Source organism: Manis pentadactyla, chromosome 19, assembly GCF_030020395.1.
Source record: "Manis pentadactyla isolate mManPen7 chromosome 19, mManPen7.hap1, whole genome shotgun sequence".
Lineage (NCBI taxonomy): Eukaryota > Metazoa > Chordata > Mammalia > Pholidota > Manidae > Manis > Manis pentadactyla.
The window spans coordinates 12,207,512-12,229,278 of NC_080037.1; the positions used below are offsets into that span (position 1 = coordinate 12,207,512).

General features: G+C 50.5%; 3 protein-coding genes and 1 long non-coding RNA gene across 9 annotated transcripts in view; 2 read left to right on the plus strand and 2 right to left on the minus strand.

Moving 5' to 3' along the window:
- The first annotated feature begins 3,749 nt into the window (after positions 1-3,749).
- Positions 3,750-5,409, plus strand: S100A12 (S100 calcium binding protein A12). Its single transcript, XM_036922185.2, has 3 exons — positions 3,750-3,970; positions 4,550-4,696; positions 5,160-5,409. The coding sequence occupies exons 2-3, from the start codon at positions 4,559-4,561 to the stop codon at positions 5,322-5,324; spliced, it is 303 nt and encodes a 100-aa protein (XP_036778080.2). The 5' UTR covers positions 3,750-3,970; positions 4,550-4,558; the 3' UTR covers positions 5,325-5,409.
- On the minus strand, positions 5,171-10,307 carry LOC130681682 (uncharacterized). The gene is made up of 2 exons (XR_008994927.1): positions 10,133-10,307; positions 5,171-6,120 (listed from the first exon to the last, which is right to left on the minus strand). It is a non-coding gene; the product is annotated as an uncharacterized LOC130681682 (long non-coding RNA).
- A 5,428-nt stretch (positions 10,308-15,735) lies between these two features.
- S100A9 (S100 calcium binding protein A9) lies at positions 15,736-18,127 on the minus strand. The gene is made up of 3 exons (XM_036922184.2): positions 17,965-18,127; positions 17,397-17,593; positions 15,736-16,106 (listed from the first exon to the last, which is right to left on the minus strand). Exons 2-3 carry the CDS (start codon positions 17,544-17,546, stop codon positions 15,846-15,848), a joined length of 411 nt encoding a protein of 136 aa, XP_036778079.2. The 5' UTR covers positions 17,547-17,593; positions 17,965-18,127; the 3' UTR covers positions 15,736-15,845.
- PGLYRP4 (peptidoglycan recognition protein 4) overlaps positions 18,050-21,767 on the plus strand; it is a 50,910-nt gene continuing 47,192 nt past the window's right edge. For 3 of the 6 annotated variants that reach the window (XM_057494897.1, XM_036922170.2, XM_036922175.2), the window contains exon 1: positions 18,051-18,074. The gene's annotated coding sequence lies outside the window, so the exon portion shown is untranslated. Of the gene's footprint in view, positions 18,075-21,767 lie in introns of all 6 variants that reach the window. The other 3 variants (XM_036922173.2, XM_036922181.2, XM_036922171.2) reach the window with 2 other exon arrangements.

The window sequence follows — 21,767 nt, forward strand, 5'->3', positions numbered from 1 at the left end:
AAGAGTTAGAATAATTTATGTTTTCACTAGTAGTTAACATTTTTTCAAATGGTGCTGTGTTGCCACCGTTGTCACAGGATTTAACCAGCTTCTTTACAGAGGGAGTTGTGGAAGCAAATCTGTGTCGATTTGGCTCAAAATCTATTTGAAAAGTTTACTCCTTATTGTGCAGTATGCTATTACTTTTTATACATAACGACTGGCTCTGGGCTTGAGTACATGCCAGCTGGGCTGAATGATCTGCGTGCGTATTGCCTGGGTAAGGGCAAAAAAAAGACAGATTTACAGATCATAGCTCACTGTTTTCAAGCACTTTCTCTCATATTCTCCCAGTAGAGCCTCGTAACAATTCTGGGACCTAAAGGAGGCCAGTGAGATGACCACACAAATAAAGAAACAGGTTCATAGAGGTCAAGGTCTTGCTCAAGGGCACAGAGCTGATCCCCAGCACCTCCCACAGCTTCCCAGGTAGCTTGCAAAGTGACCTCATCCCGGTGTGGAATCAGGCCCTAGACTTGGCCTGACTGGTGCTCAGCAACCCCTACCTGCCATGTTCAGTGAACTCTCTGTGTTATCTATCACTTAGGTAGGTGTCGGAATCCATTTAGTTCCAAATTATGGGAGGGCAGCCATGGATTTTGTATTACTCCGTCCTTGAGGCTAGGCCAGGACTTTCTGCACAGTCATTTGAGGGGGTGTGGGGATGTGTGGAGGAAAACATTTTTTTCAAAGCTCATCAATTATTGACTGTATGCAGGAAAAAAACTTGAAGAAAAAGATTAGGGTCTGATATAAGATTGTCTACATCTACCAAAATTAAGCTTTTTATAAAAAGTATGAGCATGTAATGGTTTTTATGACAAAAACCATTCTCATTTTAGGGAAAAAATTACAATAATGGCCAAGGTTTTGAAAGCAGATAAATTTGGGTTTGACACTTAGAAAAAGTTACTTAAACCTCATTTTGTCCATCTGCGGAACGGGCATACTATTAGCCTCACCTCCGGGGCTATTTGGAGAATTAAGTGAGGGTTTGTGTAAAGCAGCGTCTGGCATGTGGTGAGTGCCGGAAACATGCTCACCTTTTAGAACATGTAGATTTCATTTTTTAGAACAGTTTTAGATTTATGGAAAAATCGAGAAGATAGTACAGAGAGTTCCCAAATATCTGTTACATCTTTTTTTTTGTGTGTGTGTGTTTTATTTTATTTTGGTATCATTAATATACACTTACATGAACAAATTGTGGTTACTAGATTCCCCCCCTTATCATGTCCCCACCACATACCCCATTACAGTCACTGTCCATCAGCATAGTAAGATGCTATAGAGTCACTACTTGTCTTCTCTGTGCTATAGTGCCTTCCCCGTGCCCCTGCCTCCTACATTATGTGTGCTAATCATAATGCCCCTTTTCCCCCTTATCCCTCCCTTCCCACCCATCCTCCCCAGTCCGTTTCCTTTTGGTAGCTGTTAGTCCACTCTTGGGTTCTGTGATTCTGCTGCTGTTTTGTTCCTTCAGTTTTTTCTTTGTTCTTATACTCCACAGATGAGTGAAATCATTTGATACTTGTCTTTCTCCACCTGGCTTATTTCATTGAGCATAATACCCTCTAGCTCCATCCATGTTGTTGCAAATGGTAGGATTTGTTTTCTTCTTATGGCTGAATAATATTCCATTGTGTATATGTACCACCTCTTCTTTATCCATTCATCTACTGATGGACACTTAGGTTGCTTCCATTTCTTGGCAATTGTAAATAATGCTGAGATAAACATAGGGGTGCATATGTCTTTTTCAAAATGGGCTCCTGCATTCTTAGGGTAAATTCCTAGAAGTGGAATTCCTGGGCCAAATGGTATTTCTATTTTTAGTTTTTTGAGGAACCTCCATACTGCTTTCCACAAAGGTTGAACTAATTTACATTCCCACCAGCAGTGTAGTAGGGTTCCCCTTTCTCTGCATCCTCACCAGCATTTGTTGTTGTTTGTCTTTTGGATGTTGGCCATCCTAACTGGTGTGAGGTGATACCTCATTGTGGTTTTAATTTGCATTTCTCTGATGACAAGCGATGTGGAGTATCTTTTCATGTGCCTGTTGGCCATCTGAATTTCTTCTTTGGAGAACTGTCTGTTCAGCTCCTCTGCCCATTTTTTAATTGGGTTATTTGCTTTTTGTTTGTTGAGGTGCATGAGCTCTTTATATATTTTGGATGTCAACCCCTTATTGGATATGTCATTTATGAATATATTCTCCCATACTGTAGGATGCCTTTTTGTTCTACTGATGGTGTCCTTTGCTGTACAGAAGCTTTTCAGCTTGATGTAGTCCCACTTGTTCATTTTTGCTTTTGTTTTCCTTGCCTGGGGAGATATGTTCACGCAGAAGTTGCTCATGTTTATGTCCAAGAGATTTTTGCCTATGCTTTTTTCTAAGAGTTTTATGGTTTCATGACTTACATTCAGGTCTTTGATCCATTTCGAATTTACTTTTGTGTATGGGGTTAGACAGTGATCCACTTTCATTCTCTTACATGTAGCTGTCCAGTTTTGCCAGCACCATCTGTTGAAGAGACTGTCATTTCCCCATTGTATGTCCATGGTTCCTTTATCATATATTAATTGACCATATATGTTTGGGTTAATGTCTGGAGTCTCTATTCTCTTCCACTGGTCTGTGGCTCTGTTCTTGTGCCAGTACCAAATTGTCTTGATTACTGTGGCTTTGTAGTAGAGCTTGAAGTTGGGAAGCGAGATGCCCCCTGCTTTATTCTTCCTTCTCAGGATTGCTTTGGCTATTCGGGGACTTTTGTGGTCCATATGAATTTTAGAACTATTTGTTCCAGTTCGTTGAAGAATGCTGTCAGTATTTTGATAGGCATTGCATTGAGTCTGTAGATTACTTTAGGCAGGATGGTCATTTTAATAATATTAATTCTTCCTACCCAAGAGCATGGGGTGAATTTCCATTTATTAGTATCTTCTTTAATTTCTCTTAGGAGTGTCTTGTAGTTTTTAGGGTATAGGTCTTTCACTTCCTTGGTTAGGTTTATTCCTAGGTATTTTATTCTTTTTGATGCAATTGTGAATGGAATTGTTTTCCTGATTTCTCTTTCTGCTAGTTCATCATTAGTGTATAGGAATGCAACAGATTTCTATGTATTAATTTTGTATCCTGCAACTTTGCTGAATTCAGATATTAGTTCTAGTAGTTTGGAGTGAATTCTTCAGGGTTTTTAATGTACAATATCATGTCATTTGCAAACAGTGACAGTTTGACTTCTTCCTTACCAATCTGGATGCCTTTTACCTGTCACATCTTATTAGTAACATTTTACATTAGCATGGCACATTTGCTACAATTAATGAACAATGCTAGATGCATTATTATTAACTAAATTCCATACTTTATTCAGATTTCCTTAGGTTTAAACTGATGTACTTTTTCTGTTGCAGGACTACATGATCACTTTGATTGTTTTTATTATCATCATCTTTTGTGTTATAATATGCAATAGACATCAGCAATGCTTCCCCCAATTGTCTCTTTTTCCACTAGGCGCCATCCAGGCAGTGAAACTGTTGCCTTAAATTTTTATCAGGAAGCAGGAAACAGAGCTAATCCTGAAGGCTGAGTCCTGCCCTGAGCTGAGAAATGGCAGGGCACCTGTGTTTGTGTGAGTGGATGGGGTTGGGAGGTTCTGTTTCAGGCTGAGCCAGGGTGTGGCACGAGGGATGGTTACAGTCTGAGCTGCTAGGGTTGCAGTCAAAGCCACAAGTCTGAAGTTTCTCTTGAGCAAGAACATGGTCCAGTGATTCCTCCTGGCTTGATTGCCTCATGATGAATCAGAGATTTCTTCACTGGAGGTTGAAGGTGAAGCCTGGAGTGCCTTATAAAAATCTCCCTGGCTTCATGCACTTCACTACTGCTGGTTTCTTGCTGTAGCTCCACCATCCTGTGTGTAGAAAGGTAAGTGTCCTCTCCACAGCTGGGCCTTTAGGAGTTCCCCCAGGGGGTGACTGCGGGTAGTCACCTTTCCTGCTGTTGGAAGCATGGTCCTCTGCTCGCCAGAACGCCTCGGGCTAACTACATTTTGGACCCAAGGAGATCAGATCTTGCGGAGCTAGGTAGACCCAATCTCAGGACCTAGAGAGGGAGAAAGCAGGTGGGCTGGTGAATGTCGGTAAGGGACCTGTGGCCAAAGTGCCATCACCTGGAGAAATGAAATAACCTGGCCGATCGCTGAACCCTTTCCAGGTGAGCCCGAGTGAGCAAGAGCTTTTGAATCATGTCCCTGAGGACACAGCGGGGCTTGGAATGCTGTAACAATTGAGGCTGATTCTTTTAGACATTACACAGTTATATGTCCTTCTTTACACTGTCTGCAAATGAAAATTCACCATGGGTCAAACCCAGAGCCAAGAGAACACAAAGCAGATGTGGGGGACGGCATCCCTTGTCTAAACCCTTGGTGCTGAAGGAGTGGGGCGAGTTGACATGGCGGGGGCGGGGGTAGGGACTGCCCTGGACCTCCCTTGTCTCCTGCAGGCCGGGAAGATGACTAAGCTGGAAGACTACATGGAGGGCATCATCAACATCTTCCACCAGTATTCCATCCGGACGGGGAACTTTGACACCCTCTCCAAGCGTGAGCTGAAGCAGCTGATGACAAAGGAACTTCCAAATGCCATCGAGGTGGGTGATGCCTCTCTCAGCTAAACCTGCCCACGGAGGATGACAGTGGGACAAGGGCTGAGGTGGGGTTGGCCCAGTTTGACGTCCTAACGCTCTGCCCCCACTGGACAGGTGCTCTGTCTCCCTTTCTCAACTTGACTTTCCAACTCACTCAGTCACCTTGGGCTCGGCTCATTGCCTCTCTCTGGCATGCCTCCCTCAGCCGCAGAGTGGGGAGAGAGGTGGGCAGGCTGGGGGTGCACTGAGGAGCTGTAGAGCCCTTCTGGGGCAGGACTTGCATGGCTCTGGGGTGGCTCACGGCAGCTGCTTCTCTGTCTCCTGTTTTGTCACATTAGAGTCTCCCACACAGTTTTGGCTCATAAGGTAATGTTTCTGGGCCTCCCTGAGCGGAGCTGAGCGGTCGGAGGTCCGGAGAAAGGAGAAGGGTGAGTCTGAGGTCGTTGTCTCTGCTTTCCCTTTCCAGAACACCAAAGATAAAGCTGCCATTGATGACATATTCCAAGACTTAGATAAAGATAAAGATGGACAGGTCTCCTTCGATGAATTCATAGTTCTAATAGCCAGAGTGCTGAAGACTGCACATAAGGAAATCCACCAAGAGCAGGAAGCTCCCGGGCTCTCCCAGTGATGGCTCGAAGCAGACCTGTCTTCTCTTCACTGACGGCCAGGCTTGCCTGAGGGGAAGACTTAATAAATGTATTCTTGAAAAGTTCTGGACAGTGTCTGTGCACTTTTGTCTCTCCAAGTCCGTCATCTCCAAACTGGATCGCACCTTACCCCTGCTGTTCTGGCAGGCCCCGTTTAGCCCTTGAGACCCCCTTCTCTGTCTGCTCACCAACTATTTATTAAATGCCCACTATGTGCTCATTTACTCATTCATTCAACAAATATTCACTGAGCATCTATGAGAGCCAAAGACCAAAGGCACAATGTCCCCGCCCCCCTGGAATTTGCATTCTACTGGGGAAGGGATAGAAAATGAACAAACAAACATCCGTCATATGATACACTGGTAGGTAATATACATGATACAGGGAAAGCTACAGGAGGGAAGATAGGTTGGCTAGAAGGGGAAGGAGAGATCGTTTAAATATGATGATCGAGGAATGTATTTGAGCTGGAATCTGGCAAGGAGAGGGCTTTGCAGATACCTGGGACCAAGAATCCCTGGCAGAAAGAGGCTAGGGCCCTGAGGTGGGCACAGTTTGACCTGCTCAAATCACAGCACAAACGGGACGGAAGGTGCAGGACCTGAGATGGGGAGCAGCAGAGGTGTGCACCTGCAGGAACGGGGAGTAGGGGTGAACAGACCTTGGGGAGGACTTTGGGCTTTACTCCAAGTGTGCTGAGGAGCCACGGTGGGGCTCTGAGCAGGGCAGCGTGATGATTTCATTTAGGCTTCAGAAGAGTCCCTCTGGCTGTCTCTGTGGACGAGAGATTGCAGGAGGCAGGCGAGAGCAGAAGCAGGGAGACCAGCTCGGAGGGAGTAGCTGAGCGGTAGAAATGTAGTGTGGGCCACATTTGTGATTTTAAATTTACTTTTAAGTTCCCATTTAAAAAAGTGAAAAAGTACAGGAAATCAACTATCCCAATAGATCGCAAGTAGTATCACTTTACCAATTATTAATATGAAAATTATTGTTGAGATATTTGGCATTCTTTTTTCTAAGCCTTGGAAGTCCAATGTGTATTTTACAGTCACACTGTGCTTCCAAGTGGCCCATAGTCACATGTGGCTCATGGTGATGGTATTGAATGCATGGCCCTAGACATTGGAGAGGTGAGGGGAGTGGACTAGGGCGGCAGAAGTGGTGGTGGGAAAGGGTCGTCAGGGACTGGATACACTCGAAGGTGGGAGATGAGAGCCCAGGGGTTACTCCAGAGGTTCGTGCCTAAGACACTGGGCTGGGTGCTGAGGATACAGAGGTGAAAGACAAAGTTCCTGTCTTGACATGCTCAGCTCTGATGGGGAAAAGTGAGTCAGCAGAATTCACTGTGTGGTGTCATACTTGTTTTGGCAGAAGTAAGCACAGGGTGTCACGGAGCATAGGAGTGTGGTCCAGCCTCGGGGGCTGGGGTCAGTTAGGTGTCCTGGAGGAGGAGACACTTGGCCATGAAACTGGGGGTAGAATTCTGGAAGGAGGAAAATGATGCAGAATTTCCATGTCTGTGGGCACAGGATAGTTAAGAATGTCTTTCTTTGGTTCCCGGGGTAAGGGTGTGGATGGTGTTGGGGGCAACAAGGAAGACAGGAGCAGGGAGAAGAGCGCTGGCTCTGTCCAACAAGGGACAACAGGAGGGAAGATTCTCTGGCCAGAGGCCCTCCCCTCTCTGGTCTCAGCTGGGTTCTTTGTTCAAGGATCCCCCAGGACTACACTGCTCTCCTTCCGAGCTCGCCTCTCCAGTGGATGCAATGACTGTTTAGTGTCCGGCTCCCGCGCGGACGAGGGTGTTTGAGGTCAGGCGTGGATCACTGGCATCAGCCCTGTGCCCTGCACTTGGGGCTTCATAAATATCTCTGCATGAATGAGTGTATGGAAATCCATGTGGCTGTTGGTTTGATCCTCTACAAAGGGTCCCAGGGGGAAAGAGGAAGGAGCAGGATCTCTGGGGGCAGGAACCTTGTCCCTACGGGGCAGGTGTTGGGTCAGTGCCCCCTAGTGACAAGGGCATTCAACCTGATTGAGCAGAAGTCATTGGCCCAACCCCTGTGTGGTGCTGAGGCAGGTCTGGGAAAGACGGGGTGCTTCTTTCAAGTCATGCACCCATTAGTTGGGAGGTCAGAATACCCATATGTTATGGGATGTTGGGCTGCCCCCCAAATTCACATGTTGAAGCCTTTGTTTTGGCAGAAGTAAGCACAGGGTGTCACGGAGAATAGGAGCGTGGTCCAGCTTTGGGGGCTGGGGTCATCTAGGTGTCCCCAAGTGTGATGGTTAGGGACCAAGAGTATGAGGATCGAAATTCTACTTCTGGGTCAGATCCTAATTACTAATTGCGAGATCCACTTACTAATTGTGAGACCTTGAACAAACTTCTTAACATCTCTAAGCCTTGATATGCACCCCTGTGTTTATCACCTCATTATTTATAGTAGCTAAGTTATGGAAGCAACCTAAGTGTCCATCAATAGATGAGAGGATAAAGAAGATGTGCTACATACACAATGGAAAATCATTCAGCCATTACAAAACAAAGGAAATCCTGCCATTTGCAACAACATGGATGGAGCTAGAGGGTATTATGCTCAGTGAAATAAGCCTGGTGGAGAAAGACAAGTACCATATGATTTCTCTTATTTGTGAACTATAAAAACAAAGCAAAACAGAATGAACAAAACAGTAGTAGACTGACAGATACTGAGAAGTGACTAGCGGTTACCATGCGGGAGGGGTTGGGGTGGAAGGGTGGGGAGGATGAGGGGGATAAAAGGGCACAAAAACTATCTGTCATAAGTGGGTCACTGGGATGGTGGCACAGCATGGAGAATATAGTCAATGATTCTCTAACATCTTCCTATGTTGATAGATAGTAACTGCTCTAGTGGGGATGAGGATTTGCTAATGTGGGTAACTGTTGAACCACTGTGCTATATTCCTGAAACCAATATAAGATTGTACAGCAATGATACTTCAAAAAAAAAACTGAAATGACAACTCTAAGCCTTGGTTACCCATCAGTAAAATGGGGATAACAATACACCTCTCTTCCAGAGCTGATGGGAGGGCTAGAAATCTAACAGGACATAAAAAGCTCTTACACAGCATCTGATGCCGAGTAGGCACTCCAACAGATATTAGCATGAACAGTAAGATACTAACGTACATAGGAGGCAATAGTTGTAGCTGTTCAACTACTTGCTGCCGCAGCCACAACAGGTAGAGTTTATTTCAAACCAGAGCAACCATCGAGGTTATTTTTAGGGGCAACTTGGAGAGTTAAAGTTGACCTGTGATAGACAAGTCACCCAGGGCAGTTAGGCACTGGTTTTCCCTAAAGGCCCTTAAACTAGACCAAGCTGAGGAGCTAGCTAGCTCAGATGGTGAGCGTGTGGTGCTCCTAAACTAGAGCAAGATGTGGCTGTGCAAACTGGAGCCCTCACTTATGTGCTCACACACATCTGGATCATTTCTGAGATACAGAGTCATATTAGAATCTGGTAAAACACAACAAAGCACAATGTGTTTGCTCTTGTGAAAACATTCACCAGCTGTGATTTAGTTTCAAAGTTAACCAATGGAACCACAAATTGAACTTAAATCATGTTTAAAAATATTGTGAGGGCCCCCAGACTCGGTCTATGTCCATCAGTGAGAGGCACCTGCAGGCAGTGGGAAGAGCCCTGAGCCTGGAATGAAGTGCCCTTGGTTAGCCTCTCAGCTCCGTATGTCCTGGGCCTGTGCATTTGAGCACGTGACCGCCTTTCTCTGAGCCTCAGTCTTTTCATCTGCAAAGCGCAGTGCTTGGACCAGGTGCATTCCAGTCCCTCCATGACATGCAGAGCCTAGTCCCCCGATGATGGCAGGCACCATCATGAAACAAGCGAATGGACTTGAAGACTGTCCTGTCCTGTCCTCTCTAGCCCCTCACCATCAGCCTCCTGTCTACTGACCTCTGCGAGCCCTGGTCTCCAGCCATTCCAGCCCTTTCTTCAGTTTCCCCATGAATTTTCTGACTTCTTGGATTTCTCGCCTCCTGTCCTATTGTTCTCTTTGTCTAAAGTGACCTGTCTTCCCATTAAAGTGTCTGCTCTGTTCTAGGCTCCAGGGTACTGGTCCCATTTTAACTCAAAAGCTCTCACCCACCAAGGCCCAGTCCAACGTCGCATCCTCCAGGGAGCTCACCTGCTCTCAAACCCCTCACATATGTCCACCCTCGCATCCAGGGCAGGTTTGCGCTTGGGGACTCTGGGGGTCACCTGCCTGTCACACTCTTGGGCTCCTGCAGGGACCATCAGTGTAACAGAGCCTTCAGGGCAAAGGTGTTCTTACATGGTAAGGGACACCAGTGCCACCCTTCTGGGCAACATCGTGCCTTTTCCAGAAGACATTTGGACACGTCAGTTGAGACTTTGGAAAACAGGAAATCTGGATTCAGTAAGATGGCTGCCAGAAGCCCATGGTGCAAGAATGGCTAGGACTTGTCATTTTAACTTGGCCAGAATACAAAAGTCTTCCAAGTTAAAAGAAAGTAAACTCAATAAAAGTTCTGAAGGTGAGGCTCTGACTTCCTATGCTGCTCTGACTTCTCCCATTACCCAACAGCGCTGGGCAAGCAGAAATTCAACTCTTGCCCTTTCAAAACTCAACTTGGCATTGACTTGAGGAAGTTCTTCTCAACCCTCCATCCCTCTCCCTTCTGTCTCCACCCTCGCCAAGGAGACAGACAAGAAATGCCTCCTCGGACCTCCCAGGGCATCTTGGGCTTATCACTCACCTTTGCTTTCCTTTGCCCAGACCATGGTATTGAAAACATGTATTTGTTGTCCCCATTTAGAGGGCTCCTTGAAGGTGGACAGGTCACACAGTATTTGACCCAAGACAGCTCAGTGAATCCCTGCAGCAGCCTCCTGACAGGTCCCCATGATAATCCCATGATAAATCCCCATGATAAATCCTTCCTCCGGGCAGCCAAATGATCTCCTGCAAACATAAATCATATCATGTCACTTATCTGTTTCAAACCTTCCAACAGTTTTCCAATGCTCATCCCGGCCTCACCCCCACTGTTGCCTCCCCAGAAGGCCCTGTCTGGGTCCCCCCTCACCCAGCGGTCACTCCGTCACGTCTTTCTCTTTTGTTTCCTCGGTGGAGCTCATCTCCATCTGAAATTATTATTATTCCTTGGCTTGCTTATTGTCTGACTCCCCGCAGGAGAGCAGGGACTTGCCACGCTTTGCCCGGCCCCTGGGACAGTTCACGGCATGTTGTTGCCCCTCAATGATGATTCGCCCAATGAATGAGTTACGGGAATGTCGGTTTAGTGGGGTTGAGTTACTGTTTCCCACATCAGGGAATGAACGGCTGATACAAAATGAAAGGGAGAAGCCTGTGGTGGTGGAGGGGACGGGGAGCACCTGGTGATGAGTGAGCCCCATCACTGAGGGCTTTGGAGGCCTTGCTGTGGAGTGGACGACACTCTCCAGACCTCAGTGATATTTCAAGGCAGGTGACATGATCCTTTGCTTCTATTTTCTGGGTTCAAGACCCTCAGCCCTTCAGCTATTTCCCGTGGAGGTTTTCTCCTTTCATTATTAACAGGTGCCGTCCCTGGTTAGATGCGACCCTGAGTTATGTCTCAAAGCCATTCCCATCCTGGGAGCACCCCAGCTATGGGACTGTACCTCACAGCTGGGACCAGGAGGGCAGAAAGCAGCAAGACTGGGAGACAGTAGGAAGGATGGACGGGGAGAGAGGGCCGAACCCAGGAGGGAAGGGCGAGGGGGCGGGCAGGAGAGGGAGGGGGTGACTTGGCTGGGCTTGGCCGCCCCGTGCCACGGCCACCCCCAGTGCTCCTCACGCAGGCCTGGGCCACAGCCCCCTCTCTCACTGCACGATCTGCCCGGGACAATCCTGGGTGCTCAGGAGAAGGGAGAACTGGGGCGCCCACCGTAACAGGCAGGGGGGCTCTCCCAGTGCTCTCCTACCCTGTCTCCCAGGCATGTGGCAGGGGTCCTCTGAGGACAGGGGCTGGGGTCCACTCAGGCCATGGAGCTGACTGGAGTCTGGGGGTAGAGGAGGCATTTCAGGCCTGAACCCCAAGAAGCAACAGAACTTGAGCAACCAGTTGTTTCAGTCCTATTGTCTCTTTGGTAACTGGAATGTCAAAATCCATGACACAGGGCTTTGTAAAACACAAGTTTTTAGCAACTGCTGGGAGGGGGACAGGGCCCTGAAGTTGGAGTCTGGAGTTTACTTCAGAACAGGGCTTGTGTCAGGGTTGTGTAAGATTTCCTCACCAGGCTGGTGAAAGCGGAGGCCATTCTTCCTGCAGGGTCTTGGGAAACAGCACAAAATTGTCTTCTTTATCCCATAGGGCTCACCAGACATGCCTGCCTAGCTGAGACAGGGCCTCGGGCAGCTGAGGGCTCGAATGAATTCATCTTCTCCGTGGGGCTCCGTCTCCAGCTCTCTTTAGCTCTCACTGGCACCTCCTCACAGGCCTTGAACTTGCTGCCTTATTCCCTCCCCAAATCTGCCCCATGTACCACAGATAAAGACTTTGCTAGAATACAAGCATGATTTCTCACTTCCAAACCTCCAGTGCTTCTGCCCTCTGTTCTCTTGCTGGGAGTGTCAGCCCCAGGCCTTGGTGTCCCCCTGCTCTGTGTGGCACCTTCCCCAACCCATCCCAGGGCTCTGCTTTCCTGCTCACACCCCCGTCTGCTTCCAGGTCTTTGCACACTTTCTCACCTCTTTCGGAGGCGCCTCATGCTCGTCCTGGGATGCCTGTGGCTACCGGCCCCAGCTGAAGGACAGCGCTCCTACCTCAGAGCATTTTTAAAAATTACTTATCTCTTTGTACTTAAATTAAGCTCCTTAAAGACAGGGTGAAGCCTTATTCATCATGGGGGCCCTACAGAGCATCACACCGTGCCTGACGTACAGTAAGTCCACAGTTATGTCCATTCAGTGAGTAAATGCGTCCACAAACGGGTGAGGGAATGAGACCCCAGTTCTGGTGGCATCGCACTTCACCCAAACCCCAGAGCGTATCTGGAGCGCTGTGAAGCCTTGGGGGATAGTCAGGCGTCCTAGGCCATCACTTTAACGTCCTCACCCCTCCCAGAAAGGCAGCCAGAAGTTCAGGTTCCACTGATGAGGCTGGCCCTCCCCTTACAGGAATTGAGGGACAGGCTGTCTCCTGTCACGCTCTCTGTTTTTCAGTCACCAAGATGCAGGGGAAATCCCCAAAGCCTGATTTCCCCAAAGGACTCATTAATCACAGAGGTAGTCATCAACTCTCAGGTGGAATGGGAACTTAACTTTGACCCTGACACTCTTCATTCCTTCTCTGGGGGGAGGAAGCCAGCTCCTCCTTACACAACAGAACCTATTTTTCAGAATGGAAGGGGCTGATGGGATGGAAGAGGCTAAGCCTTGACCAGCCGTCCTCAACAATGTTTAAAGACAGTCGCACAGGGCTCTGCGAAAGTGGCTTGCTGGCCGTCTTCCCCAGGGTCTAGAAAAACTTCCTATCTCAGATGGAGCTGGCAGAGATAAGGCCGAAGGGACAACTCCCGGCATGTATGAACCTCTGTCACCTGCCATCTTGCTGCTCAGCTGCCCCGCCCTCTCCCAGCCCTGGGTCGCCAGGCTGTGGGCATGCCCCCAACGCCAGAGCCGCTCCCCCCTCACACTCTCACTGCGCTAGCTCCGACCCCCTCTCCAGCTGCACAGAGTCCCAGGACCATCCCTCCCTCACTTGCTCATCTGCAATGCTCACTGAGTTCCATGCTGGCACCTGGGGACCTGGGATTAAGTTCAGCCACTGTCCCTGCCTCAGGGCCACCATCAGACTTGCTAAGGGGTCACAGTTCCCTACTGGCAGTGCAATGGCAGAAGTGTCAGAGAGTTCTGTGGACCTAGAGGAGGAAGCCCCCATGTTCTTGAGGAAGGTGGGCAGTCAGGGACGTCTTCACGGAGGTGGTACCACAGGTTCTGGGCCTTCACAGGTCCTGAGGGCCTTACTAAGGGCCCCAGGTGCAAGTAAAGCATTACTGGTGCAAAGGGTCAGAGGCCACAGAAATCTTGGATGTCATTTAGGGAAAATGTTTTGAAGAAGTGGATGGGTGGCTGCAGGCTGGCAGGGGTCAGATTCATTCTGTGTCCCGGAGGGGTTCAGGCAGAGCTGAGCCAGGCACATGGCAAGGATTTTGGAAAGGCCTGCTCGAGCCTAGGAGTGGGCTAAATGAACACTTTCCAAACATTTCCAAGGCGCAAATCTCTTCCCTCAAATGGAAGCTTCTAGTATGTCACAGCTAAAGGAAGCTAAAGGTATGACTGAACCAAGCAGGGAGGGGGTTTCAGGTTCCCACCGTCTTGCTGCCCCCTACCTGCCAGTCTGAGACTCCAGATGATACCCAGAAGCCTTCCATCACTCCCACCCAATCCCTCTTTTCTCCACATCGTCCCCTGGGAAAAGAGCATGGGCATGTGGGAGATTTTGGAACATCCGTACAGTCAGTATTTGTTGAGAATTTGCTATGTATCAGCCACTACTCTAGGCGCCAGGACTAGAGCAGAGAATAAGGCTGTGGACTTTGCTCTCACAGAGTTCCCAGTCTTTGGGGAGGCAGTCACAAAGATACTTAGGGCACATTGTGGTCAGCAGGGGTAATCAGACGGGTGGGACGATCCTACTCTCCCCGAAGCATCTAACCCTGGCAAGGCCTCTGATAGAACCCAGGCCTCTCCACTCTCAGGCTGGTGCTCTTTCGCCTATCAAGCTGCATTCAGAAGTGGTGGCCTTTCTCTGGACATGAGGGTGGGGGAGAAGGGCTGCTAGGAGGTGAGTTTGCTCCGTTCTTGGGTCCTCAACTCAGGTGGGGAAGGGACTGGGGGCTTCTAAACTCTGTCTCCCAAGCTCATGGCTTAGAGCTGTTCCTGGAAACACCCTCCTGCCCTCAGTGGGATGTAAGTTCCCTTAACTCCCTGAAACCACAGCAGAGGCCCCTGGGCCCTTAGAGCCGGGCCTGCCGTTCTCTGCAGGCAGCCTGGGGTCCTGGCTGCAGGCCGCAGTGAGGGGAGAGCCGGACCCTGAGCGCCACTCCTTGCTCAGCACTGAGGAAGGAGCTGGGAGATCCAGTCTGTGGAGAAGATAGGATTCAAGGCCCTTTCCTCTCTGCAGTTTTTGGACCAACTCTACCACCGTAGGACCTTGGACTAGTCCCTTCTCCCCTCTACGCCTCACTGTCTTCCTTGGTGACTTGGAGTCCAATGACTCACTCTTTGCCCAGCTACCCTGAATCCTAATTCTGTTACAGTCTTTGCTCTGCTGGACAGGGCTGAGCAGACACCCCTGATTTGGGCTCTGGGTTCTTGAAGACCTGGCGATCCCCTGGGAAAGAGACTTTATGGTGATGCTCTCAGGCCAGAGGGCAGGAGGATGCAGCAGAGGGGTCACCGGGATGTCTCTGAAATGAGCGGTTGGGTCTGCGGGCTGCTTGAGGTGGGGAGAGTCACAGTAGCCACAGGGAAACTGGGAGCCAGGCCCCTTGTGGGCTCTGCAGAGAGGGGCAGGTGCCCCTGCTGGCCTGAGCTCTCAGCTATCGGCAGGGGCTGCAGGGGCCTTGGTTTGAAAGGCGCTCTGGCCCCAGAGTCCAACCTCCCCACGGAGGTGGTGGAGGCTCTCAGCTGCAGAGGCTGACCTGGAGCTCATTCCTCTGATGGGCAGGCCCCTGTCCTGTGGGGCCGGGTGAGTATGGTGCCAGGCTGCCTGACTTTCTCCCCTGTGCCCACCTGCCCCAGTGTCCCTGGTGTGGAGGACAGGTCTATTGAGAGTCACCCCCTGCTCCTGTGGCTTCAGAGCTCTGTGTGCGGGTTAACACACCCAATCTGACCTGGTTTCCACTGCCCAAACTCTAGGGTTCCTCCTCAGACACACTCTGTCAAGGTGCATGTCTGCAAGACTTCTGGGGCAATAAGGTTCTGTTGGGACAGAGACGGCTGTGTGGACAGCACTGGGGGAAGGGGCCTTGGGGTTGGTGTGGGGCGTCAGGGGTGCTGGGGCTGGCATCCTGAGAGGCAAGGACACCCCCCTTTTGCTTCTGTGGTGGCAAGGCCAAGTGGACTGCTGGGCAAGGAAGTCCTGGTTCGGGGCGGGGGACTGGGACCTCAGCAGTGGGGCCTGAGGTCAGAGGTGAGGACACAGTCAGGGAGGTGAGCTCAGGACAGACCCACGCCGTCAGAGCTCACCTCGTTGTTCCCAAATGAAGGGAGCTGTCTGAGCCCCAGTTCAGGGGCAGAGCTGTCTGATGCCAGACCCCAGGAGGGACAGGGTGGGATGCAGGTGCTGGAGGAAGCACACGGAGAACTGGCTAGCAGGAAAACTTTATTTTGCCTGCACCCCTCAGCCCACAGCTAAAGCAGCATGGCACGATAGCCCTGTGGCCCTAGTTGGGCAGGGGCAGGGTGGCCTGGCCTCCCGATTAGTGGCTGTGGCCGTGACCACCATGGCTGTGGCCGTGACCATGACCACTCTCGGGGGGACAGCGACCATCCCCGAAGCCTGGCCCGTGGTGGTGGCCGGGGCTGTCTGGATCAGGCGCCGTTTCATGCATCTTGTCATGGGAGGCTACTGTAAGCTTGCCCACCAGCATGGAGAACTCCTCGAAGCTCAGCTGCTTGTCTTGATTCGTGTCCAGATCCTCCATGATATGGTTTATGGCTCTGTCATTCTTCTTCTGCTTCTGTGGGTGGGGGAGATGGGGTGCTCAGGGCGGGCTGTGGTCAGGAAGCACAGCAAATGACCCCACGGCCAAGGCACAGGGAAACCTGGCTCCTGCGCCTCAATTCAAAAATGAAAAATGACCATCGACCAAGTGCCTGCAGAATAGCCGGTGCTGAGCATCTGCTAGATTCTTGCCAATTTATTCTGCGCTCATCCAAACACTGTGATTCTCTCCATTTCACAGCAGAGGAACTGAAGTCAGAAGACTTCCCCGAGGTCACATAATTAACAAGCACAGAAATGTCACCTCATTTGGCCCTTGTAGCAAGTTTAACAGGTTGACTTGATATCTTCCTGGAGGAAGACTTGAGGAAACTATCTAAGAAAGGTAATTGGTTTTTGCAGAGAGGTGAAAGGCAGGCTCCTGTTGGACTCAGAGCCCAGGCCCGTCTGCTCCCCTTCCCCGTCTCTCCCTTCCGTCTCGTTGCTAATTAGTGGCAGGCATTTCAGCCGGCACGGTGGGGGAGCAGCAGAGGAGAACACAGCGGGTCAGATCGGGGGTGGGGGCGAGCAGTGTGGGTGCTCCGCTGACCCCCCAGGTGTCCCACCCTTCTTAGTCTAGGCCTCTGCTTCCCCAAAGCCTCCAAGTTTGTAAAGAAAACAGAAAGACTTGGTGGGACAGATTCTCTGTTTTCCTACAATTGCCTCATCATTTTCAGACCGGGGAAATGAATTCACGATGCCAAGTGCTTGGTAGGGCCACTCGGGGCCCGTGCTTCCCAGCGTGCCTTTCGTTGGTTCCCTACCTCAGACCCTCAGGATTAGAGAAGTCCTTCAGGTCTCATACAAGGCTTGGGATCTCCTAGGCTTCTGCCAAGTGTCGTCCTCAGTTGCTTCCCTTCCTAACCTTTCTGTGTCAGCCCAAGTGTCCTGCCTCAGAGGGGCCCTCTCGTCCACCCGCAGTCCCTCTACCCAGCCCTGCCCAGCCCAAATCAGCCCTGCGCCCTCTCTTGTTGCCACTGGATTTGTCTGTGCTCTTTACTGTGCTTCTTTACAGTGTGGCTCTCCTGCCCGGACAGTGGGTCCCCATTTGCCTCTACTCCCCCATGCCCGGGACAGGGACACACACCACACACGTTCCATTAGTCAAGCTCGGAGCACCTCGAGTGATGGGGCACCCACTGCCTTTGGAGGCTGGGTTCAAGAAGCTAGAATTTTCTCCTTAACCACTGCAGACTGCACTCCACCCTCCATCCTTAGCACCCATGGTTGCCAGGCTGGGTCAGGCCTGCTGGGAGCCCAGCCCTACCTTGAGAAAGTTGGGCAGCTCTTTTTTCACCAGCTGTTTGAATTCCTTCTGGCTCAGGGAGTCTCGGGGTTCCAGCCGCACAGAATACTGGTGGAAGATGTTGATTATTGTCTCTATGTGTTTTTCCATCTGCGACAACTGTTCCTCCATGGTCCTACTGCACTCTCTCTGCACGGTGGGGAAGCGAGGCCTGGGGGCTTAGAAGAAAAGGCTGTCACAACCTTTCTGACACCTCTTAACGACTGCTGCAGGAATGAGGGGGTGACAGCATAAAAGGAAAGCCTGTCTGCTACTGAACTGAGAGAAGACACCATCCTACACGTGGGAGAAGTGGATTTTAGAATATCCGGAGAATGCCCAAAAAGCAAAGCATTTGGCATTATGTAAAACAGCAGAGGACAGGAGGCTGGAGCAGAACAGGACCTAAGACAGTGGAAAGGAGCTTTAAAGTGGGTGGGTCAATCAAAGAGGGCTTCCAGGAGGCGGGTTTGAAAAGAAGATGGGTTAAGGGGAGTAAAGAAAGAGTGGTAGGCTGGCCCCTGCCCAGGGAAGCTGGCAGCTGGCTTACCCAAAGCGAGAAGCCACACAGATGAGTTTGACAGCACAGTGCTGGCCCAGCATTTATAGGCGGCCCCTGAGCTGGGCACTGAGCTCTCTCGCGGGAAGATTGCTTCACAGGTGAGCAGTGTGGTAACCACCAGCTGGGCTGTCACTGCCAGGAAGGGGGCTGGGGTGGGGCAAGCAGGAAGTGTTCACACAGCTCCTTTGCCTTTTTGTGAAATTCCCAGCCCTGGGCCTGGAGCTGCTTTGGAGGAAGCTGGTTGGTTAGTTCACTTCCCTTCCACCTCGACCCCCTGCCTTTCCTGAGCAGGCCAGAAAGCGGCCTCTCCTCCGGGACCCCTCACTCTCCCCAGGCCCTGTCAGCTGGGACAGCCGTGGCTGGGTGGTGGGCTGAGGGCCCCTGGGGTGCCTGACTCGCTCTGCCCCTCCAGCTGGGCAGCCCAAGGATGTCTGGGTCTTCCTGCACCTGCCTGGATCTGTGCTCAGTGCCCTTAGGAGGGCGGGTGGGGGGATGTCGTGGGGTTCATAGGCTCAAAGGGGCAAGTGAGAAATAGAAGGGCCACTGGAGGGGGTCAGCGCCCCTTGGACACCCAGAGAGGGACCTGAGCAAGGCCACAAAGCTGGTTGGTGACACAGCAGGAACTGGGCCCAGACACCCTGGTTCCTGGTTAAGGGCGGTTCTGATTACCGGCATCCCTCTTGCAGTCTGAGTGAGAGAGCCTCAGGGTGAACTTGTTTCTAAAGTACTCAGCCTTATTTTTCTAAACATTGCTCCCAATGTGGGAGCCATGCCCTCAAGGACCTTACATGCTAGAAGACTATTACTACTTCGTGCAGCTTCCTGTGGGCAAGCTCCGTGCCTGCCCCCCACATCCCCTGACTCCCTGTTGCCCCGGCAGAAAGCTGGGCTGCTCAGCACAGCACGCCGGGCCCTCAGGAGCTGCTGGCGCTGCCTGGCCAGCCTCCCCTCTGTCTCCCCCAGCACCCCCACCCCGGGGGCCCACAGGGCCCACCTGTCATGTGCACCTCTAGGCCTTTGGCCTTGGGCTGCCACCCCAGGAGTGCCCTCCCCCCACTACTGGGTGCATTCCTACCCACCGTCAGGCCTCAGTTCAAACACTGCCTCCTGGGAAGCCTGCTCTCTTCTCCCCAACTGGAAACAATTTCTTCTTCCTGGACAACTACTACACCATTTCTGGCCCTAACAGCTCCTCCTGGAGTGAAATTATTGAGGTGTCTTGCTTTTGTCTGACGACTGTTTGTAGATCCTCAAGGAGAGTTCTTATTCATTTTCACACCCTCCCAAGCACACTGCCCAGGGCTTGGCACGCGGGAGACCTCACACTGGCTGAAGGATCCTGTCCTTACTGGCAGCCCTGCCCCTCGACCCAGGATGCGTGCATGAAGGACCTACTGTGGGTGCCTTCCCCCAGCCTCTGGTTTCCCCCAGCCTCCCCCTTCCATCAGGGAAGCTGTTCTCTTCTATCTCTACCTGGCCGTCTGTGCAGGAACACTTCCCTCTCTGCCCGGCCCTCTGACTATTCTGCCCTCTGATGCAGTGGACAGCCCCTGTGTGTTACCCCTGGGCCCTGAGCAAGGCCTGCCATGCACAGCTGAGAGAGCACACAGAACAGTGGTTACGAGTTCAGATTGGCTGCGTTACCTTAGGCAATCTACTTAACCTCTCTGTGCCTTACTTTCTTTATCAGTAAAATAGGATAATAACAGAGAATTGAGACAGTACATGTAAAGCTGTAAGAGCTCAGTAGAGAAGATCTTTTCATTTATTCATACAAGTATTGATTGAGCACCTACTATGTGCCAGACACAATGCTAGATGCTGGGGGACTGGGTGAGTCCCAATACATAGGGGAGTCATAATCTTATATCCTGAATTCCTAACCATGTTTTAAACTCTCAGGAGCTAAGGACAGGGTCTGGCACAGGTGCCAAGCATGCAGCATGTATTTAATAAATGCTTGCTGATGCATGCTTGAATGAGTAAGTCATCTGGGACTGAATGAACAGTGCAGACACAGCTCAGGAATGCAGAAAAGGGGACTTCAGGTGCCTGTCCTGAAAAGGTCTGTCCTCTATTGTTTGAGCTAAAGGAGGGAGCACAGACAACAGCAGCCAGCCACTCTGGGCCTGGGGGCCCTGCTGGGGTAAATCTGTTGCTTGTCATCTCAGCAGGTGCGTCTCCTGTGCGCTCCCACAGTGCCCTCTGCTGCCTTAATGCACGTTTCACTGTGGACCAAGGATTCCAGACACAAACTCATACAAACAAGGCATGTGGATAAACTGGTGAAGCTGGTGGGGCCTGAGAACAATAGCACTGCCAGTAGGGTGACTTGTGGCAACTGGCGTGGGGTCCTAGGGCTGGGGACACCAGGGACTGGTGGAGACAGGGGTGAATGGGAGTGTTCCTAACTTGAAGGGACAGCAGTACTCAGCCTCAGGTGAGGCGGCCAGGTGGGAAGGTGGACCAGGTGTTGCTGGACCTCCCGAAGGTCCAGGAAATCTGAATTCTTTTTTTTTTTTGAGAGGGCTCTCTCATATTTATTGATCAAATGGTTGTTAACAACAATAAAATTCTGTATAGGGGAGTCAATGCACAATCATTAATCCACCCCAAGCCTAATTCTCAACAGTCTCCAATCTTCTGAAGCATAACGAACAAGTTCTTACATGAAGAACAAATTCTTACATAGTGAATAAGTTCTTACATGGTGAACAGTACAAGGGCAGTCATCACAGAAACTTTCGGTTTTGATCACGCATCATGAACTATAAACAATCAAGTCAGATATGATAATTCGTTTGATTTTTATACTTGATTTATATGTGAATCCCACATTTCTCCCTTATTATTATTATTATTATTATTTTCTAAATAAAATGCTGAAGTGGTAGGTAGATGCAAGATAAAGGTAGAAAACATAGTTCAGTGCTGTAAGAGGGCAAATGTGTGCCTATAGACTAAGTATTAATCCAAGCTAGACAAGGGCAACAAAACATCCACGGATGCAGAAGATTTCTCTCAAAACAGGGGTGGGTGAGGTTCTAAGCCTCACTTCTGTTGATCCCCAATTTCTCACCTGATGGCCCCCCTGCGACTGTGCCTGTCTTAGGTTATTCCTCCCTTGAGGAATCTTACCCGTCTCTGGCTAACCAGCCGTCTCAGGAAATCTGAATTCTTATATGCAAAAGTCTGCTTATAAAATCTGTCAACTAATTTTAAGGAAAAACAAAGCTATTAACAACGAAACATGGCGCATGCTGAGCAGAGCATGACTGCAGGCAGACGGCGCGCTCTTGATGTTTGGGTCTGTCTCCTCTGCCCTATTGTGACTCCTCAAGGCAGGGCCGCTGCCCCACTCACCTCTGTGGTCCCAGGAGCAAGGGCCTGGCCTGGTAGGCATTGGGGGAACATTTGTTGAAGGAATAAATGCTGGGGTGCACGAATAAATGAAGAGATAAGTGAGTGTGAAAGGAACACCAGTCTGTTGTCCTGTGACTTTCTGCAGAGCCATTGACTATGATCCTATAGTGTCAATTAAGGATGAAGGGAGCCGGGAGAAAAGGATTAGCAGTTGGTGGCTGGAGAGGCTTCAAGACATACAGGGGCCTGAACTTGGGGGAAGTTGGCGATGGGCTCCCTCGTGGTCAGAAGGCCCAAGCAGGCCCATGGTAGTAGGCCAGCCTGGACTCGGGTGAGGATGGGGCTGAGATGTGGAGGTCCTGACCTTGGCAATCAGGGTCAGTCAGTGAGGAGGCCCCCCTCCCCCAGCTTCCTCACTGCTGCCCAGG